Below are 17,972 nucleotides of genomic sequence, written 5' to 3'. Positions count from 1 at the left end.
TGCCTCCCAAGTGATGGGATTACAGGCATGTGCCACCATACGTGATACCATTTGATTTTTAACTGTCATTTCAAGGAATGTAGAAATTAGTATATATATATGAGACTGGGATATTTATAATATTAAGTAATCTCCCCAAGATCATGATATATAGCTATTTATAATTACATTTTATTAACATCCTATTTTATATTTTCTTTTTTGTGGTGATGGAGATAAAACATTAGTCCCCATAAATCCCAGGTAAGCCCTCTATTACTGAGATAAATTCCCATCTCTTAAAAAAAATCATTTTTAGTGTGTATGCATGTGTGTGTGTGTGTGTGTGTGTGTGTGTGTGTGTGTAGGTAGGTAGGAGGACAACTTTGTGGAATTGGCTCTCTTCTGCTTTTTTGCTGGTTTAGGGGATTGAACTCACATCCGTAGGCTTGCATGGAAGGCACCTTTACCCACTGAGCCATTTTTATGGCTCCTCTGGTGGATTTTTTTTTTAAAGACTTGGTATCAGTAGCCTAGGCTGGCTTGGAACTGGAGATCTTCATGTCTCAGTTTCCCAAGTGCTAGGGTTACAGGTGCCACTAGGCCATGCTTTCTTGTTTATATTTTTATTTACACAGATTTACTGTTATTATTATCATCATTATTATTATTTGTTATTTGGTTTTTCGAGACAGGGTTTTTCTGTGTAGCCCTGGCTGTCCTGGAGCTCCTCTGTAGGCCAGGCTGGCCTTGAACTCAGAGATTCACCTTCCTCTGCCTCCCGAGTGCTGAGATCAAAGGCGTGCGCCACTACCACCTGGCTTACACTTTTATTATTATTATTACTTTTTTGGTTTTTAGAGACAGGGTTTCTCTTGTGTAGTTTTGGTGCTTGTCCTGGAGTTCACTCTGTAGACCAGGCTGTCCTCAAATTCACAGAGATCTGCCTGTCTCTGCCTCCCAAGTGTTGGGATTAAAGGTGTGTGCCACCACTGCCCGGCTATTATTACTATTATTACTATGTGTATAGAGTGTGTGTGTGTGTGTGTGTGTGTGTGTGTGTGTGTGTGTGTGTGCATGTGTGGGTGTGAGAGGACAATTTTCAGTAGCTGGTTCTTTCTACTATAAGTTCTGAGGATCCAAGTTAGGTTGTCTGGCTTTGAAGCAAGAACTTTTACCCACCAAGGCATCTCTGCCAACCCTTACACTAATTTTTTTTTTTGTTTTTACTTTCCTTCCTAATGATTTATTTATTTTTATTTCATGTGCATTGGTGTTTTGCCTGAATGTATGAGGGTGTTGGATCCCCTGGAACTGGAGTTTCAGATGGTTGTGAGCTGCCATGTGGTTGCTGGGAATTGAACTCAGGACCTCTGGAAGAACAGCCAGTGCTTTTAACTACTGAGCCATCTCTCCAGCCTCCTTTCTTTGCTTTTTAAATAGCAGAAGCAGGGACAGTTTATTAAGAGTAAGTATACTTCCAAGGGAGAGGAAGCAGGCCAGAGCAAAGAAACTTTCATTCCTTTTCTTTTTTGTTTTATTTTGCTTTGTGTTTTGTTATTTTGTTTGTTTACATTTGGATTGAACTTTTCTTCTGTTGATTTGAGACAGAGTCTAATGTGGCCCAGGTGGCCTCAAGCTGGCTGAGGAGGAGGTTGAGCTTGAAGTTTGCTCCTCCAGCTTCCTGTTTTTGGAGATGCTGGGATTAAAGGCCTGTGTACCTCCATCACCTCATTTTAAGCAATGCTGGGATCTAACACAGGGCCTTTGATGTGCTAGATGGGCCCTCTGAACAACATCTCCAGCACTTTTTTAGTTACTTATTTGTGTGTGTGTGTGTATGTGTGTGTGTGTGTGTGTGTGTGTGTGTGTGTGTGTTGTAGTATGTGTGGTGTATATACATATGTGTGTGCATACAGCAGTGCACACATGCAAAGACCATAGGAGGCTGTCAAGTTTCCTGTTCTATCACTCTCTATCTTATTCTTTGATACCAGGTCTTTCACTGAACCTACACTGGTGGCCAGTAAGCCCAAGCAATCCTCCTGTTTCCACTCTTCCACAGCACTGGGGTTACAGGTACAAGTATGGCTATTCCCAATTTTTTACATAGGCACCGTGATCTGAAATCAGGTTCTCATGCTTTTGTAATTATCCATTGAACCATCTCTCCAGTCCCTTTGATTTTTTTTACACCAACAATTTCCCTTTAATTTTGAGTTTTATATTGTGTCTATAAAATTCCCCCAGAAAAAGTTATAAACAAATTTTTATTCTCCATATATACAACTTGCTCCTTGAGAAATTATTTAGTTCTTTCATTTGTCAAAGGTATACATGAACTATTTTAAGCATAGGTCAACAAAGTTTTCTATAAATGGTCAGATAGCATTTGTAGAAAATTTAGGAACCTTAGGTGGTAGGGAAGTGGTTAAATGTGGCTCTGGGCAAATAATTTTTTTATGAATGCCGATGTTTCTTTCTTGATTTTCTTTTCTTTGTATAGTCCTGGCCATCCTGGAACTAGTTCTGTAGACCAGACTGGCCTCAAACTCAGATTTGCCTGCCTCTGCCTCATGAGTGCTGGGATTAAAATCATGTGCTACCACTGCTCAGTTTGAATACTAAGGTTTTAATCTTGTGTAATTTTTATGTTCTGAATGGTCCCACTTTTTTCAAATCTTTAAAAGGTATAAATGTGTAAGAGCTAGTCAGTAATAAGCCTGAACTAATGGCCAAGCAGTTATAATTTTAAAAAAAGGTATAATATAAGCCTGGAATGGTGGTTCATGCCTTTAATCCCAGCATACAGGAGGCAGACGCAGGCAGATCTCTGTAAATTCAAGGCCAGCCTGGTCTACATAGAGAGTTCTATGACTACATAGAAAGACCCTATCTCAAAAGAAAAAAAGATGTAAATGTTTGCATGCCATTCAAAATCACGTAGTGGACCTATAGGTTAGATTTTGTCAATTCTTGGTGCTAGAGTTAAATATTTCTACTAAGCTTAGCAACTTTATTTTTTAATTAAATGAAGATATAATTTAACATAAAAAATTAGCAACACCCAGACTCCAACTACACACTGTCCATTCTCCAGAATCAAACAATTTTTAACACTTTTGCTGTTTCACCTGGCATTTGCCTTCAGTTACCTAAACAATTTGATTACATAATCCAGTTCAATTGTCTTTTTGTATTTTAGGAACTGTTGTTGACTTCTTTTTTTTTTAATTTTTATTTTGCAATACAATTCAGTTCTATATATCAGCCACGGATTCCCTTGTTCTCCCCCCTCCCGCCCCCCCACCTTCCCCCCAGCATACCCCCCATTCCCACCTCCTCCAGGGCAAAGCCTCCCTCGAGGACTGAGATCAACCTGGTAGACTCAGTCTAGGCAGGTCCAGTCCCCTCCTCCCAGGCCGAGCCAAGCCACCCTGCATAGGCCCCAGGTTTCAAACAGCCAACTCATGCAATGAGCGCAGGACCCGGTCCCACTGCCTGGATGCCTCCCAAACAGATCAAGTCAATCAACTGTCTCACCTATTCAGAGGGCCTGATCCAGTTGGGGACCCCTCAGCCATTGTTGTTGACTTCTTATAGGAAAGATGATGATGTAACTCTTTCACTTGCCTCCTCTCTAGACAACACACACTTCATATTTGGCCTTCCTTCCTGCACAGTGCACACTGATGATTTCAGGTGCATCATTTCTTGGGGGTTTACATGGTCAAATCCTCAAATCCAAGGGAATATTAGTCACAAATGAATAATTAGTGATATTTATTTATTTATTTATTTATTTATTTATTTATTTATTTATTTATTTATCTTGTCTAACATTTTCTTTTCCTTAGACTCAATATTTGTACTCCCTTCTGCTTGTTCTCTATTACCTGTATCGAGTTCAGCACTTCTACCAACTATATATGTAAAAATTGTCTACCCATGTGTTAAAAGACATTTTCTTTTCCTTAGACTCAATATTTGTACTCCCTTCTGCTTGTTCTCTATTACCTGTATCGAGTTCAGCACTTCTACCAACTATATATGTAAAAATTGTCTACCCATGTGTTAAAAGATATCTGGCATTCTACTCACTTGATTCCCAGTAGCTCTCTGAAGGAACTTTGTGTGTATGTATGTGTGCAGGCTAGAAGTAGATGTCAGGATGTCTTCCTCTATCTCCACCTTACATTTTTATAACTTTTATTTAATATTTATTTTACGTATATGCATGTTTTGCCTGCCTGTATGTATGTGCACCATATGCATGCCTGGTACCAGAGGAAGGCTAAAGAATGCGTCAGATCCCCTGGAACTAGAGTTATGGATATTTGTAAGCCACCATGTGGGTGCTAGGAACCGAAACCGAACTCTGGTCCTCTGAAAGAGCAACAAATGCTTTTAAACATTGAACCATCTCTCTAGCCCTGCCAACCTTTTCTTTCTTTCTTTCTTTCTTTCTTTCTTTCTTTCTTTCTTTCTTTCTTTCTTTCCTTTCCTTTCCTTTCCTTTCCTTTCCTTTCCTTTCCTTTCCTTTCCTCTCTCCTCTCCTCTCCTTCTTCCTTTCATCTTGTTTTGCCTTTCTTTTTTTTTTTTTTTTTTTTGAGACAAGGTCTTTCACTGAACTCACCAATTCCGGTGAGCCACTGGTATTCTCCTGTTTCCAACCCCCAGCACTAGGGTTACAGATGTTGGGAGATCCAAACTCAGGCCCTCAATTTACCCACTGAGCCATCTCCCCAACCCCAAAGGAGTCTTTATTTTACTTTCCCGGCCTGCTGCCCAGTCATAAGCACAGGCTTTCCTTTTGTCATCTGGGAAACAGAAAATGATGTTTGCTTCTCTACTTCCTCTTTCCCCTCGCCATCCCTCCACCCAGTACCCTGTTTCCTAAGTCCCTTGTTCATTATGGTGGTCTTCTATATGTGTCATAAAAAAATCTGAAGAAAGATTATAGAGGAAGTAAACTATTTGAGTTCTTTCATGTCTGAAAATGTTTCACTGTACATTCACAGTTAGGATTGGGAATGTGAGCAGCAAGTTTTACCTCATATGAGGCCCTGGGTTCAATCCCTAGAATGAGAAAGGGTAGGAAGGAAAGCAGAGGTAGGGGGAGACAACAGAAAAGGAGGCAAAGGAAAAGGGAAGGGAGAAAAGGAAGGAAAAGGGAAAAGAAGAGTCCTTAACTTAGACAATGGCTTTATTATAAAATAAATTCTAGTTTGGAAATCATTTATCTTTCAAGCTTTGAAGGCATTTCTTCATTTCCTTCTAGTTGTGCTGAGAAGTCTGAAGACATTCTAACTTCAAGTTCTTTGAATCTGACTTGATTTTTTTCTCCAACAGTATATCTTTTATGGTATTGAAGATACTATTCAGCCATATTCTTGATTTTATTGATGCTATTGAGAAGTCAGATTGCAGTCTGAAAGTCATGGTTTTAAAGGTAATATGTTTTTTTCCTCTCTAGCTTTAATATCTTGTCTCTTGATACAGATCGATTTCTGAGTTTTTTTTTTCTTGGAATTTATTAAGCTTCTTAATGTGTGGATTTGTGACCTTCATTAGTTCTAAAAAGTTCTTATGGATTATCTCTTTAAATATTTATTCTATCTTCTCACTCTGGTACAGTGAGAAGATTTTTGTTAGAACTCCTCAGCCTGTCTTCTGTTTCTACTTTGAAAAGTTTCTATTTCTTTATACCTCTGTGCTGGATTTCAGATACTTTTTTTCAGCTCTGTTTTACTATTTACTAGCTTTATCTAATCATATAAAATCTACTACTACATCCATCTATTGAACACTTAAAATATTTTTAAAATTGCAGAATCTGGAATATGCTCATAATGATGCAGGAACTGTAAACATATATCTTAAGAAATAATGATAAATAACTGCTATTCCAGATCAAGCACCACAGTCTCTACCTCCTTTACAGTCACAACCCCCTTCAGGGAAATCTTCCTCCTGATGCTTATACTACACATGACTAGGCTTTGCCTTTATAGTTTGCCACCCATGTAGACATCCCTATACAATATTACTGCATTTTGCGTGCTCTTAAAATTTATCCAAACAAAAACCAGGTACAATGTGAAGTTTTTTGTTCAACATTATGCTTGTAAGATTCCTTCATATTTCTTTTTTTTTTTTTTTTGGTTTTTTTGAGACAGGGTTTCTCTGTGTAGCTTTGCGCCTTTCCTGGGACTCACTTGGTAGTCCAGGCTGGCCTCGAACTCACAGAGATCCGCCTGGCTCTGCCTCCCGAGTGCTGGGATTAAAGGCGTGCGCCACCTTCATATTTCTTAAGGATATAGTTTATTTCCTTTGTGTAGTGCTCTCATTTGACTCCCTGCCTACTTTGTCTCATTAATGCTCAGGAAATAATATATGGGACAAATGATTTCATGAATGGATAAACCTGTTAGCATAGAAATTTTTCTACCTATCATCTCCCCAGAAGTAGCAACACAGCATACGCTTCCATCAGACACTGGATGAGAGTTCTATCGTGACAGCCAGGGTGTTCAGCCATCCGATCACCAGAGCAGGTCAGCTCAGGCACTCTCTTGACCATTGCCAGTAGTCTATAGTGGAGGTATCTTTGTGGATTTCTGGGGGGCCTCTCTAGCACTCTGCTTCTTCCTATTCCCCTGGGGTCTTCATTCATCATGGTATCTCCCTCTCCGTTCTCCCTCTCTGTTCTTGATCCAGCTGGGACCTCCTGCTCCCCTAAGCTCTCTTTCCCTCAACCCTCGCCCTTCATTACCCCCCCACCCCCAGTTTGCTCATGTAGATCTCATCATCTATTTCTCTGTCGTTGGGCGATCCCTGTGTCTTTCTTAGGGTCCTTTTTACTGGGTAGCCTCTCCAGAGTTGTGAGTTGCAGTCTGGTTGTCCTTTGCTTTACATCTAATATCCACTTGTGAGTGAGTACATACCATGTTTGTCTTTCACAGGAAGCCATATGGATTAATGGGAATAAGTTTACTGCTACTTTGTAAGAATAGCCCCTAATAAGTGAGAGACATAACTGATAATTCTTGGAAGAAATAAGAAGAAGTTCAAGGCCAGGTGAGGCAGATGTAGAGGGCAGATTATACCCATCTGAGATTTGTAGTAGGGTACCAGCAAGGAGTTAGGTGTTGAAAAGTAAGGAGTTAGGGGCCTAGAAAATGAACTCCACCTCCCCACAGTCTATGTTGGGCCTATCTTGAATATACAAACCTTGTACACATCACTGTCTATGCATACATGTATTTTCTGAAGTGAATTCATACATCATCTATTTGAAGCTCATAGAGCACCTGTTGCATGATTCGTTGTTTCCCAATGCAGGTGGAAAGCACCAAGAGCTCAAGTGCAACCCTCCCCAGCAACGTGCCCTCCTACAGGTCCCTGTCCTCTCATGAGGATTGCCCTAGCAGTCACACTAGCTTCTCAGATGGCGAGCTTGCCCGGAACGTGAGGGAAGGTGTCAAACATCGAATCTTCTACCTCTCAGAGCAGCTGAGAGTGGAGAAGGCCAGTAGGGATGAGAATACCATGAGCTACCTCAAGCTGGTATCCAAAGCTGACCGACACCAGGCCCCACATATCCGACAGGCCTTTGAGAGGGTGAACCAGCGCACCTCTGCCACTATTGCTCACATAGAACGAAAACTCTATCAGTGTCACCTGCAGCTGAAGGAGCTGGAAGAGGGCTGCAGCCCTACAAGCTCAGTGATGAAAGTGGGCAGTGGCATGGACAGCCATAAGCCAGGTGGGGAAGATAGCCTGCCCATCAACATAGCTAGGCCCTACACTCTGGAAGGTCACTTGTCAGTCTTGCAACAGAGGAAATTCTCAGACAAAAAGTATGTGGCCCAGCAACAAAACCTGCTGTTGCAGAAGATGAAGGAAGAACTGACAGAAGCCAAGAAGGTTCATGCTGGCCTTCAGGTCTCCCATCAAAGCCTCAAGGAAAGACATGTGACTGATGTGCGGGAGATACTAGAGTCCCTCCAGGAAAAGAAAACCAGGTGAGGAAAGCTCCTTTTTACACCCTGGCTCCCAAGACAAGAAGCAGTCAAGAGATAATTTGAGATCCACCTGTGAAGGGTTGAGAAGGAGACAGGAACAGAGTCAGAGTGAGGACAGGTAAGAAGAGCAGGTCTGTGCTTCTCTTTGGTGGCTGTTACCTCCAGTGGAATGAGTGGTTTTTTTCCTGCTGCCTCACACCAACCTTTACCCCTTGCTGGTTAAATAGGCTGTAGCAATGGAACAATAGAGGCATCCAGGTGCAATGGGAGCCTGGCAGACTGCTAGCATTAGAAAGGTAATGTCCCCTAGGTCCCATTTGCTAGGAAAGTTTGTCTGGACTCAAGTCCAAACTGGAGTACAATGTCAAGCACTGGATGTATTGGATATTCAGTTTGAAAGTGACTATCTTTTGTGAGTGCTTTCTCTTCAGTATGGTGTGGCTTGAATTCATTTTTTCCTCCAAGACAAAACAGGGGTCCAACAACTTAAAAAGAGGCAAGCTAGGCATTCACTGTGTAGTGATTTCAAGGCCAACCTTCAATACACAGTGAGACCCTGTCTCAAAACAACAACAAACAACAAAACATAAATCGAGTCTCTCAATGGATCCATTCCACTCCTGTTGCACTCCTTCTCTGGTTCCCCACCAGCCTTGGGTACCTTGATCACTCTCATGTCACAGTCAGCATAGTCAATGATAAATTAATACAAATACACTCAACAGCCTAGGAAGAGAAGAAGGAGGGGTTGCTTCAGTAATCCAAGAGTCTTAGCATATTCATGAAAATAAGGACGCTGAAGTCATTTTAGTACCTATATATACAAGGAAGAAAACGCAAATGGGAACCATTGTCTTGGGTTTTCCCAGGGATTCCTAGGAGCATTCATGCATTTTAAGAATCTGTAAGGAGACATTAGTGAGCATCATGAAGAAGCCTATCATTAAGTAAGCTAGCTACTGAGAAATACAGGTTTCATTACTATTATTATTTTCATTGTGTATATTCATAGACAATTTTGTTTCTACTTTCATTTCACATATACATACATGATTTTATGCATTTTTATGTTTTTATTTTTTATTTTGATTTTCTTTGCCTTTTTGAGACAGGGTTTCTCTGTGTAGCCCTGGCTGTCCTGGAACTCGATCTGTAGACCAGGCTGGCCTTGAACTCACAGAGATCCATCTGCCTCTGCCTCCTGAGTGCTGGGATTAAAGGCATGCACTACCACCGCTCAGAGTATATTGCAGATATTAATCATCTGTCAGATGTATAGCTAGCAAAGATCTCCCATTCTATAGGCTATCTCTTCATTCAATTACTCTTTCATTTTTTATGTCTTATTTAAATTTATTCTGATTATGAGATTATATTCTGAAAATAATTACCTAACAATTTTTTGTAGGTTTTTTATTAAGAAATTTTCTATTCATTTTACATATCAACCACAGATTCTCCTGTCTTCCCTCCTCCCGCCCCCCAGCATTGCCCCCCAACCCACCCTCCTTTCCTGCCTCCTCCAAGGCAAGGTCTCCCATGGGGAGTCAGCAGAGCCATGCACATTCAGTTGAGGCAGGAAGAGACAATTACTCTTTCTTTTGCTGTATAGAAGCTTTTTAATTTTAAGAAGTCCCATTTGTCAGTTGTTTACATTGTTTATTATTTACAGAGTTATTATGATCTTATTCAGAAAAACTTTGACAATGCCTATATCTTAAAGCATTTTCTTTACCCTTTCCTTTTGTAGTTTCAAGTCTTACATTGTGATTTTTGATCCATTTGAGATTGATTTTTTTTGTTTATATAAGTACTTTATTATTAGACAATTTGGCAATAAGTACATTATATAAAAATAAAATAATAAAGCATATAGACAGATGGTTTATATACATAATCAATCATATATATTTTAATAAAGATTTTGAGATTGATTTTTTTTAACTGGGTGAGAGATAAGAACCTAGTTTCATTATTCTAATTTTCACAACACCATTTGTTAAAGAGGCTCTTTTTCTCTAACACATATATATATATATATATATATATATTCATTTTTGTCAAAAATCAGATGTCTGTAACTGCATGCATTTTTATCTGGGTCTTTTATCCTATTCCATTGATCTACATATCTGTTTTGTGTGGGTACCATGCTGTTTTTTTTTACTATAGCTCTGTAGTGCATGAATTATAATCAAGTGTGGTCCTTCGACATTATTCTTTTTGATCAAGATTGCTTTGGCTATGTGGAGTCTTTCATACTTTCATATAAATGATGACATAGTTTATTTTATGAGCTAGCAAGATGGCTTAGTGGGTAAAGTTCTGTTCAAGTATGAAGGCCTAAGTTCAGACCCTCAGCACCCAGATAAAAATCTGGAAATGGTGGTGCACTCCTGTAACCCCAGTATTGGGGGAACAGAGATAGAAAAATCACTAGGGATTGGTGGCCAGGTAGTGTTACAAAATCAATGAGTTTGAGGTTCAGTGACAGATCCTGTGTTCTAATTTATTTTCTGTTGCTATATATATAAAAAAAAACTCCATCAGGAAAAAACAAAACCAAAAACAATAAAACAAAAATCAAAACAAACAAACAAACAAACAAACAAACAAAAAACCCCGAAAAAACCCACTCTGACCAAAACTACCTTAGAGGAAGAAAGAATTTATTTGGCTTACATTTCCAGGTCACACACAGTCTGTCATTGAGGAAAGTCAGGGCAGGAACTCAAACAGGAGTTTAACGCAGAAACCATGAAAGAAGGTTGCTCATTGGCTTGCTTGAAGAATTATGCTCCACTAGCTTTCTTTTTCTTTAAAAAATTTTTATGTGTATGGATGTTTTGCCTGCATGTATGTCTGTGCACCACATATACACAGTGGGCATGGAGGCTAGAAGAGGGCATCAGATCCCCTGGAACTAGGTTGTTAACCACCATGTGGGTACTGGCAGTCTGGACGTGGGTCCTCTGGAAGAGCAGCCAGTGCTCTTAACAATTGAAGCAGCCCCTACTAAGATTTTTTAAATTGAAAGTCCTGTAACATTTAACAAAGTTAAATCTGTACTCAAAAGGAGCTATTGTAATTTTCTTTTTACTGACAGGATTTCATGTATCTAAGACTGGCCCCAAACTTGTTATGTAGCTGAAGATGATCTTGAGTTCCTGATCCTCCACCACTACCTCTTAACTGCTGAGATTACACTACATGCAGCTACAGCTACTGAAATGTTTTTCATTGTAGTTGTTTTACCCCTTCTAATTTTGTTTTAAGGTATCTGTTAAGAGTGGTCCTAAGCCAGGTGTGGTTGTACACATCTGTAATCCTAGAACTCAGGTAAAAGCAAGATAATCCTTATGACTTTGAGACCAGCTGGGCAACTCAAAATGAAACAAAACAAAAACAAGAGTGGACATAAGCTAAAATAGTCACTCTCTAGGAGATGTTAGAGTTCTTGTGTCAGGGAATTCCTAAGGAGAAGATGAAACTAAAATTTAGCAGGAAGCAGAAGAGATTGATTACTCATAGGTGAGGAGTACTGACCGGAAGTAGCAGGGAGCCAGCCCCTGACCCTTAGACCTCTCTGGCATTGTAAAATGATTGGTACTACACATGGCCTCTACATACCAGATGGCAATAGTACCCTGCCTACCTTGGTTTCCTTTTGTTGCCATCATCACTCCAACTTGGTGGCTTGAAATAACCTGAATTTATTCTCTCACAGTTTTAGAGGCTAGACGTCTAAAACTAGTTTTACTAGGCAAGGTTGCACCATCTTCTCTGGTTCCTGATGGCTGCTACATACCTTAATTTGTGGCCACATCTTCAAGACTGGAATCTTCAAATGACTCTTCATTTCTCTATTTTTCCTCTCCACTCCTCTGCCCTCCTCTCCTCTCTTTTCATTTCCTGTTCCCTTGTTTTGACTTTTTGACATGGTCTCACATCTCTCAGACTGGCCTTGAACTTGCTATGTAGCTGAGGATGACCCTGAACTTCTGGTCCTCCTGCCTCTACCTGCTAATTTTGGGGGTAGAGGAGCCTACCACTACATATGGCCCTTCAAAGTTCTTGTTTCTTTGTCTTCACAAAGCCTTCTCTATGTGTGTTTAATATCTATCTGCATAAGACTGAATGAGGACTAGAGGTATAGCTTTATGGTAAAGCGCTTGCCTATCACATATAATCCCTGGGCTCTATCGCCAGCACTACACACAAAGAAAAATAATACTTGTGATCACATTAGGGCCCACCAGCATAATTTCCATATCTCAATATCCTTAACTATATCATTTCTAGAAAGACTCTTTTGGGAATTAAGACATGGCTATCTTTTAGGGAACCATTTTTAGCCTACCAGTTTTCCTCAGTTTGTAACAAGTAAAGATGTCTCCAGACATTTCCAAATATTGCATGGGGAACAAATTGCCCCTGAGAATCATTATTCTAAGTACATGAGAACAGTGGGTGTAATTTAACATTTTTATCTCTAGTTATTGGTGATGTTGAGCCCTTTTCATCTGCTTATGGCTATTTGTATACCTTTCTTTATCAAATTCTATTTAAGCCTTTGGCTTGTTTTCAGACTGTATAGTTTTGTTTTTCTTTTGTTGCATTATAAGAGTTCTTCATATCTTTTTTTTTTAAATACTAATCCTGTCAGATAGGTGATTTGAGATCCCCAATCACTCAGGAGAGAATCCTGGAGTTAGATCAGGCCTAGCATCCTCTCTGCTAGAGCTAAATAGCTTTAGTCAAAGATTAAAATAGCAATACTCATACTCGTTTCCAAGCCTGTGAAGTTGAATTAATTTCGTAATTCCACTGTCGTTGGGCCTGTTGTGAGAATCAACTTGGTCAATGTTTGGGTTCAGACCCCAAGTGAATGCTCACAAACTGGAATTAATAGTCTCTGCTTTCTCTCTGCAAACTAAGCTCTTGCAAGATTGTAGAAAAATCAGCAGAATACCCCAGTGTGAAGAGCTGGCCAGGCTGATGGCCTGACCTTGCCTTCTTATTTCCTTCAGGCAATGTCTCCTGGATTCCTCATGCTATCTCTTCTCCACCAGCATCACATTGCCTACACCACTCCCATGATTCTGGCTCTCTGTCGTATTTTAGCATATTTTCTGTGTTGAGAACATCATTCTTGCTTTATATTTCTACCTGTATTCACAGATGATGGCACTCATGAACATTTTCACGGTCCATCTTGCACAAGAGTTCTTACCAGAGTGAAAATGCCCTGAAGTAAATATTCTATATTTCTGTGCTTTTTTCCCTTCTACATTCCAGGACTTTGGAAGTTTCCAATCTCTAAGTCCTCTGTCCCAGGAATATTCTGGTATGGTTTCCTTTGAGACAAGGTTCAGAAATCAAAAGTTATGTATAACAGAGCCTTTTTAGTTGCTAAGATCACTTTGCCCCAGTGATATAATATAGGGGTGACTTCTCAAGGAATCTGCTTAGGCTTCTATTGTGTTCTCAGACTATGTTGGTCAGAGGGCTAAAGAGTTGTCATTTCTTTTTTATTTATTTATTTATTTATTTTTATTATTAATTATTTATTTTACATCCCAACTGCAGCTACCCCCTCTCTCCTCTCCTTCCACTCCATCCTCCTTCCTCCCTTCCATGCCCCCACCCCTCCTCCATAATCTCTCAGAAAGGGGCAGACCTCCCATGGGCTTCAGCAAAGTGTGGCATGTCAGGCTGCCATAAGACCAAGCACCTCCCCTTCTCTGGGAAGGGGAAATAGAGGAGATCCCCTGGTTGGACTGGGGGTGGGTGGGCATGGGAACTTGAGGGATCGGGTTGGGGAGTGGTCAGAGGGGGACAGTGCTGAGAGAGATGACTGGAAAGGGGGTGCTTTATGGAGTCGGGTAGAAGAATTGCCATTTCTATTGTATTTCATTTCATTCAAGTAGGAGCCTTGGGCTTCTGCATCTTGCCAGCCAGAGATAGAATATTTTTTAAAAGATTTACTTTATTTTATGTGTATGAATGTTTTGCCTGCATGTGTATACGTATACTGAATGTGTGCCTGGTACCTGTAGAGGCCAGAAAAGAGGGTATATCCCCTGGAACTAGAGTTGTAGACAGTTGAGAGTTGCCATGTGGATGCTGGGAACAGAATCCAGGTCCTCTGCAAAAGCAGCAAGTACTCTTAACCACTGAGCCATTTCTTCAGCTCCTCTATGTGTTTTCTTTGAACAGTTTTTGGGTTTCGGGTCTTATATTAAGGTCTTTGATTTATTTTGAGTTTTTCTTACTTTATTTACTACTGTCATATTGTGTGTAATGGGGGGCACATGTGAGGAGTTTAGAAGACAGCTCTATGGACTCAGTTTTCTCTCTTCACCTCTGTGTGGGTCCTCAGATTGATCAAGATCATCCCATCACTTAAACCAATTGTTTGTTAAAAATAGCAGTGAAGAGTACAACAGTGTGGGTAAGAGGCACTATTTTCTTTAGCTCTCTATAATCCACAATCATTCTCCATAAATTGTCTGGCTTCCTCATCCTGGAGTGCTGTCAAGGGGTTGATTTACTAGTTACTTATTCTGTTGTGGTGATTAAAAAATTGTAAATACACATTTCCTGTCCTGACTATCCAGTCCCAAATAACCGACTTAGAGGCTGAATATGAATTATAAATGCTCAGCTGATAGCTCAGGCTTGTTACTAGCTAACTCTTACACTTAAATTAACCTATTTCTATAAATCTATGTATTGCCATGTGGCTCGTGGCTTTACCTGTCCTCTAGCAGCATGTCTTGCTAACTGGGCGGTTGACTGGCATCTCGCCTGACTCTGCCCTCCTTCTTCCCATCATTCTCAGTTTGGCTTTCCCACCTAACTTCCTGTCCAGCTACCTGCCTGTCAGTTTTTTATTAACCAATGAGAGCAATATATATTCATAGTGTACAGAAGGATTATTCCACAGCAAAAAATCCTGACAAATAAATGGGAATGTGTCACCCAAGTTCTGCAGCTCATTCTTCCTCACACTGCCTCAAGATGTTGCTAGCTTTGCTTCATGAAACTCTGGATTTCTCAAAAAAGCACAGTAGGCACCAGTTGATGATTGGAACATCTAAGACTGTAATGAGGGTGGAGAGAGAATGAAGAAGGTTGGATTGATTAATCTGCTGCCAGTTGACATGGAACCCCTTTATGGGGTAAGTAAAGGTAGCACAGTCTGGCAAGGGTATTATTCAGAGCCAGATGGGGCTGAAAGGGCAAGAATCCCATTAGACAATTTGGACTCTCAGGCCCCAGTGGCTTTGACCTCTACTCCATTCCAGTCAGCTAGTTGCACCACTGTCTAATCTCCATTTTTATCGTCCTTGAAAAAATAAAGCCTATTAGCAGTCACTCCTTGTCACCCTGATTCTCAGCCCCTGGCATCCACTCATCTGTTCGTGTTTATGGACACTGCATACAAATGGAATTTTACTCAGTGTGGTCTTTTGTGACTTTTCATGCTCTATAATAGAGATACATTTATGGAGTAACTACTGCAACCTTAACACTGCTCCTGGGAATGTTTGGGGGATTTGATAGCATGTACAGATAGCTTAAATTTTCTTTTCGGAGCGGTGGTGGCGCACACCTTTAATCCCAGCACTTGGGAGGCAGAGGCAGGCAGATCTCTGTAAGTTCGAGGCCAGCCTGGTCTACAAAGCGAGTTCCAGGAAAGGCGCAAAGCTACACAGAGAAAACCTGTCTCAAAAAATCAAAAAAAAAAAAAAAAAAAAGAATAAAGAAAAGAAAAAAATGGGTTGGGGATTTAGCTCAGTGGTAGAGCGCTTGCTTAGCAAGCACAAGGCCCTGGGTTCAGTCCTCAGCTCCAAAAAACATAAATAAATAAATAAATAAATAAATAAATAAATAAATAAATAAATAAATTTTCTTTTCAACAGGCAGTGGTGGCGCACGCCTTTTGATCTCAGCACTCAGGAAGCAGAGGCAGGTGGATCTCTGTGAGTTCGAGGCCAGCCTGGTCTACAGAGTGAGATCCAGGACAGGCACCAAAACAACACAGAGAAACCCTGTCTCAAAAAACCAAAAAAAAAAAAAATATTTTCTACACTTTTTAGTCTATGGCACATTTGGTAAGACTTTTACTAGACAGTAATTGTAAATAATGTCTATCAGTGTAAGTATTCTCAAGCAGAGGTAGAGGAGGCAGCCATCTTTGACTAAATTCTAGTGGGGGTGTGGTGGGGGTGGGGGTAGTAAATCTAGCTGCAAGGTGCTAGCATGAGCTCTGAGTAAGCTACAGAGGGAATATTACTTTCCTTCTTGCTTTCTAGACAATCACTGATGGAAGAACAGGTGAATGATCACTTGCAGAGATACCTGGATGAGATTTGCCACCTCAAACAGCATTTGGCATGCACTGAAGAGAAAATGGCCTATTTGTCCTATGAAAAAGCCAAGGAAATATGGGTGAGGACCTCAGGGAGAAAGGGCTGGGGGGTGATGAGTGAATCTATCTGTATGCTCCCAAGCCAAGGCAAGAGAAGATCTTGTAGCTGTGACTACCTGGTGGTGCTTTAGAACCAACAGTGTTTACCTTGCATGTCTGTGTAAGCTCCACTCCTTACCAAGCTGCTTTGTGAACTTTGGACTGTGCTTCTCATCCTGTCAGGGCAATCACTGAGCCATAGCCTAGAGTCTGTGAGCTACAGATCAGGGAGGGGTAAAGCCTGACAAGCCCAAGGGATGATGAGGTGTTTGCATTGCTAGTAGAGGGAAAGCTTCTGGGAACCCTTTCTTTGGGTCTACCTTCCTGCCCCTTAGTCCTTGCCACACTCATAGCTCCTACTCCTGTCCCTGATTATCCCTTTCCCACCTAGGTCCTCAGTTTCAGCAGTAGATAAGGACCAGGACCCATTAGCCCAGCACTGCACAACAACTGTCTTGTCTCCATTGTGCATGTCCTAGAAGTTCTCCCTGTCTCTCCTAAGAGATTCAACTCATCAGGTGTGATGTCACAGGCCTTTAATCCCAGGACTTGGGAGGAAGAGGCAAGCAGATCTCTAAGTTTGAGAACAGCCTTGTCTTCTATATAGCAAGTTTCAGGTCAGCTGGAACTATACAGTGAGATCTTGTCTCAAATAAACAAACATAAATAAATAAATAAATAAATAAATAAATAAATAAATAAATAAATACATAAATACATACATACATACATACATACATACATAAATACATAAATACATAAATAAAACTTTTTTTTTATTTCAACAGTATTTCTTGAACACTCCTAAGCAAATAAATTACTAAATTAGATAAACACATTTCTGTTCTGACATCTGGTGAGTATATGTGTTTGTTACCTACAGGATGTAATGGAGACTTTCAAGAGCAGAATAGCCAAGCTAGAAACTCTACAGCAAGCTACCCAACTGGAGATGATGGCCAGCATCAGAACCCGTCCCAAGGACTTTTTGTTCAGATTCATAAGCCTGCTTCTTACACTGACCACTATCCTCTTGGTCTTAGTCTCTACCTTGTGTTCTTGCCCCTTGCCCCTGCTCAACTCACGCCTGCGCACATTCACCATATTTGTGTTGATTGGCCTTGGAATTTTGGCCTGGCAGAAGCGGCATATCATCTCCATCATGGACTGGCAGGCCTGGGTTCCCTTTAAGTGGAGACCAGACTTCAAGGATGCTAAGCCTCTATTAGATGGACACTGAAGGGCAAGGAGTCTCGACCACCTGAATTTGTTCATTACTTCCCTCTTTCCAGATGTTGAGGGCATCCAGTAAGCCTCCCCTAGATAGCTACTTTGTTGCCCTCATTTTCTTAATTCTGTAACCACCAGCCCAGTGAGATATATGCAGATGCCAACTTGCCTTCTCCTTCCAATTTTCCATGATCTTTTCATAATATCTATAGACATGGAGATTGGATTAAAAATGAAAGAAACCATATGTTCTGATCTCT

The 17,972-nt window shown here is 40.6% G+C and overlaps 1 protein-coding gene across 1 annotated transcript; it reads left to right on the top strand.

Moving 5' to 3' along the window:
- The first annotated feature begins 1,975 nt into the window (after positions 1 to 1,975).
- On the top strand, positions 1,976 to 17,939 carry Tex28 (testis expressed 28). The gene is made up of 5 exons (XM_059250732.1): positions 1,976 to 2,058; positions 5,332 to 5,431; positions 7,324 to 8,006; positions 16,328 to 16,463; positions 17,366 to 17,939. Exons 2-5 carry the CDS (start codon positions 5,342 to 5,344, stop codon positions 17,720 to 17,722), a joined length of 1,266 nt encoding a protein of 421 aa, XP_059106715.1. The 5' UTR covers positions 1,976 to 2,058; positions 5,332 to 5,341; the 3' UTR covers positions 17,723 to 17,939.
- Positions 17,940 to 17,972: the final 33 nt, after the last annotated feature.

Source organism: Peromyscus eremicus, chromosome X, assembly GCF_949786415.1.
Source record: "Peromyscus eremicus chromosome X, PerEre_H2_v1, whole genome shotgun sequence".
Classification (NCBI taxonomy): Eukaryota; Metazoa; Chordata; class Mammalia; order Rodentia; family Cricetidae; genus Peromyscus; species Peromyscus eremicus.
Note: the sequence above shows the minus strand (reverse complement) of the source record. Positions and strands in the feature narration are given on the sequence as shown.

Coding starts and splice junctions, on each gene's coding strand:
- Tex28 (XM_059250732.1), top strand. CDS start 5,342: ATGGTATTGAAGATACTATTCAGCCATATTCTTGATTTTATTGATGCT. Junction 5,432..7,323: donor TGAAAGTCATGGTTTTAAAG/GTAATATGTTTT, acceptor TTCCCAATGCAG/GTGGAAAGCACCAAGAGCTC. Junction 8,007..16,327: donor CTCCAGGAAAAGAAAACCAG/GTGAGGAAAGCT, acceptor CTTGCTTTCTAG/ACAATCACTGATGGAAGAAC.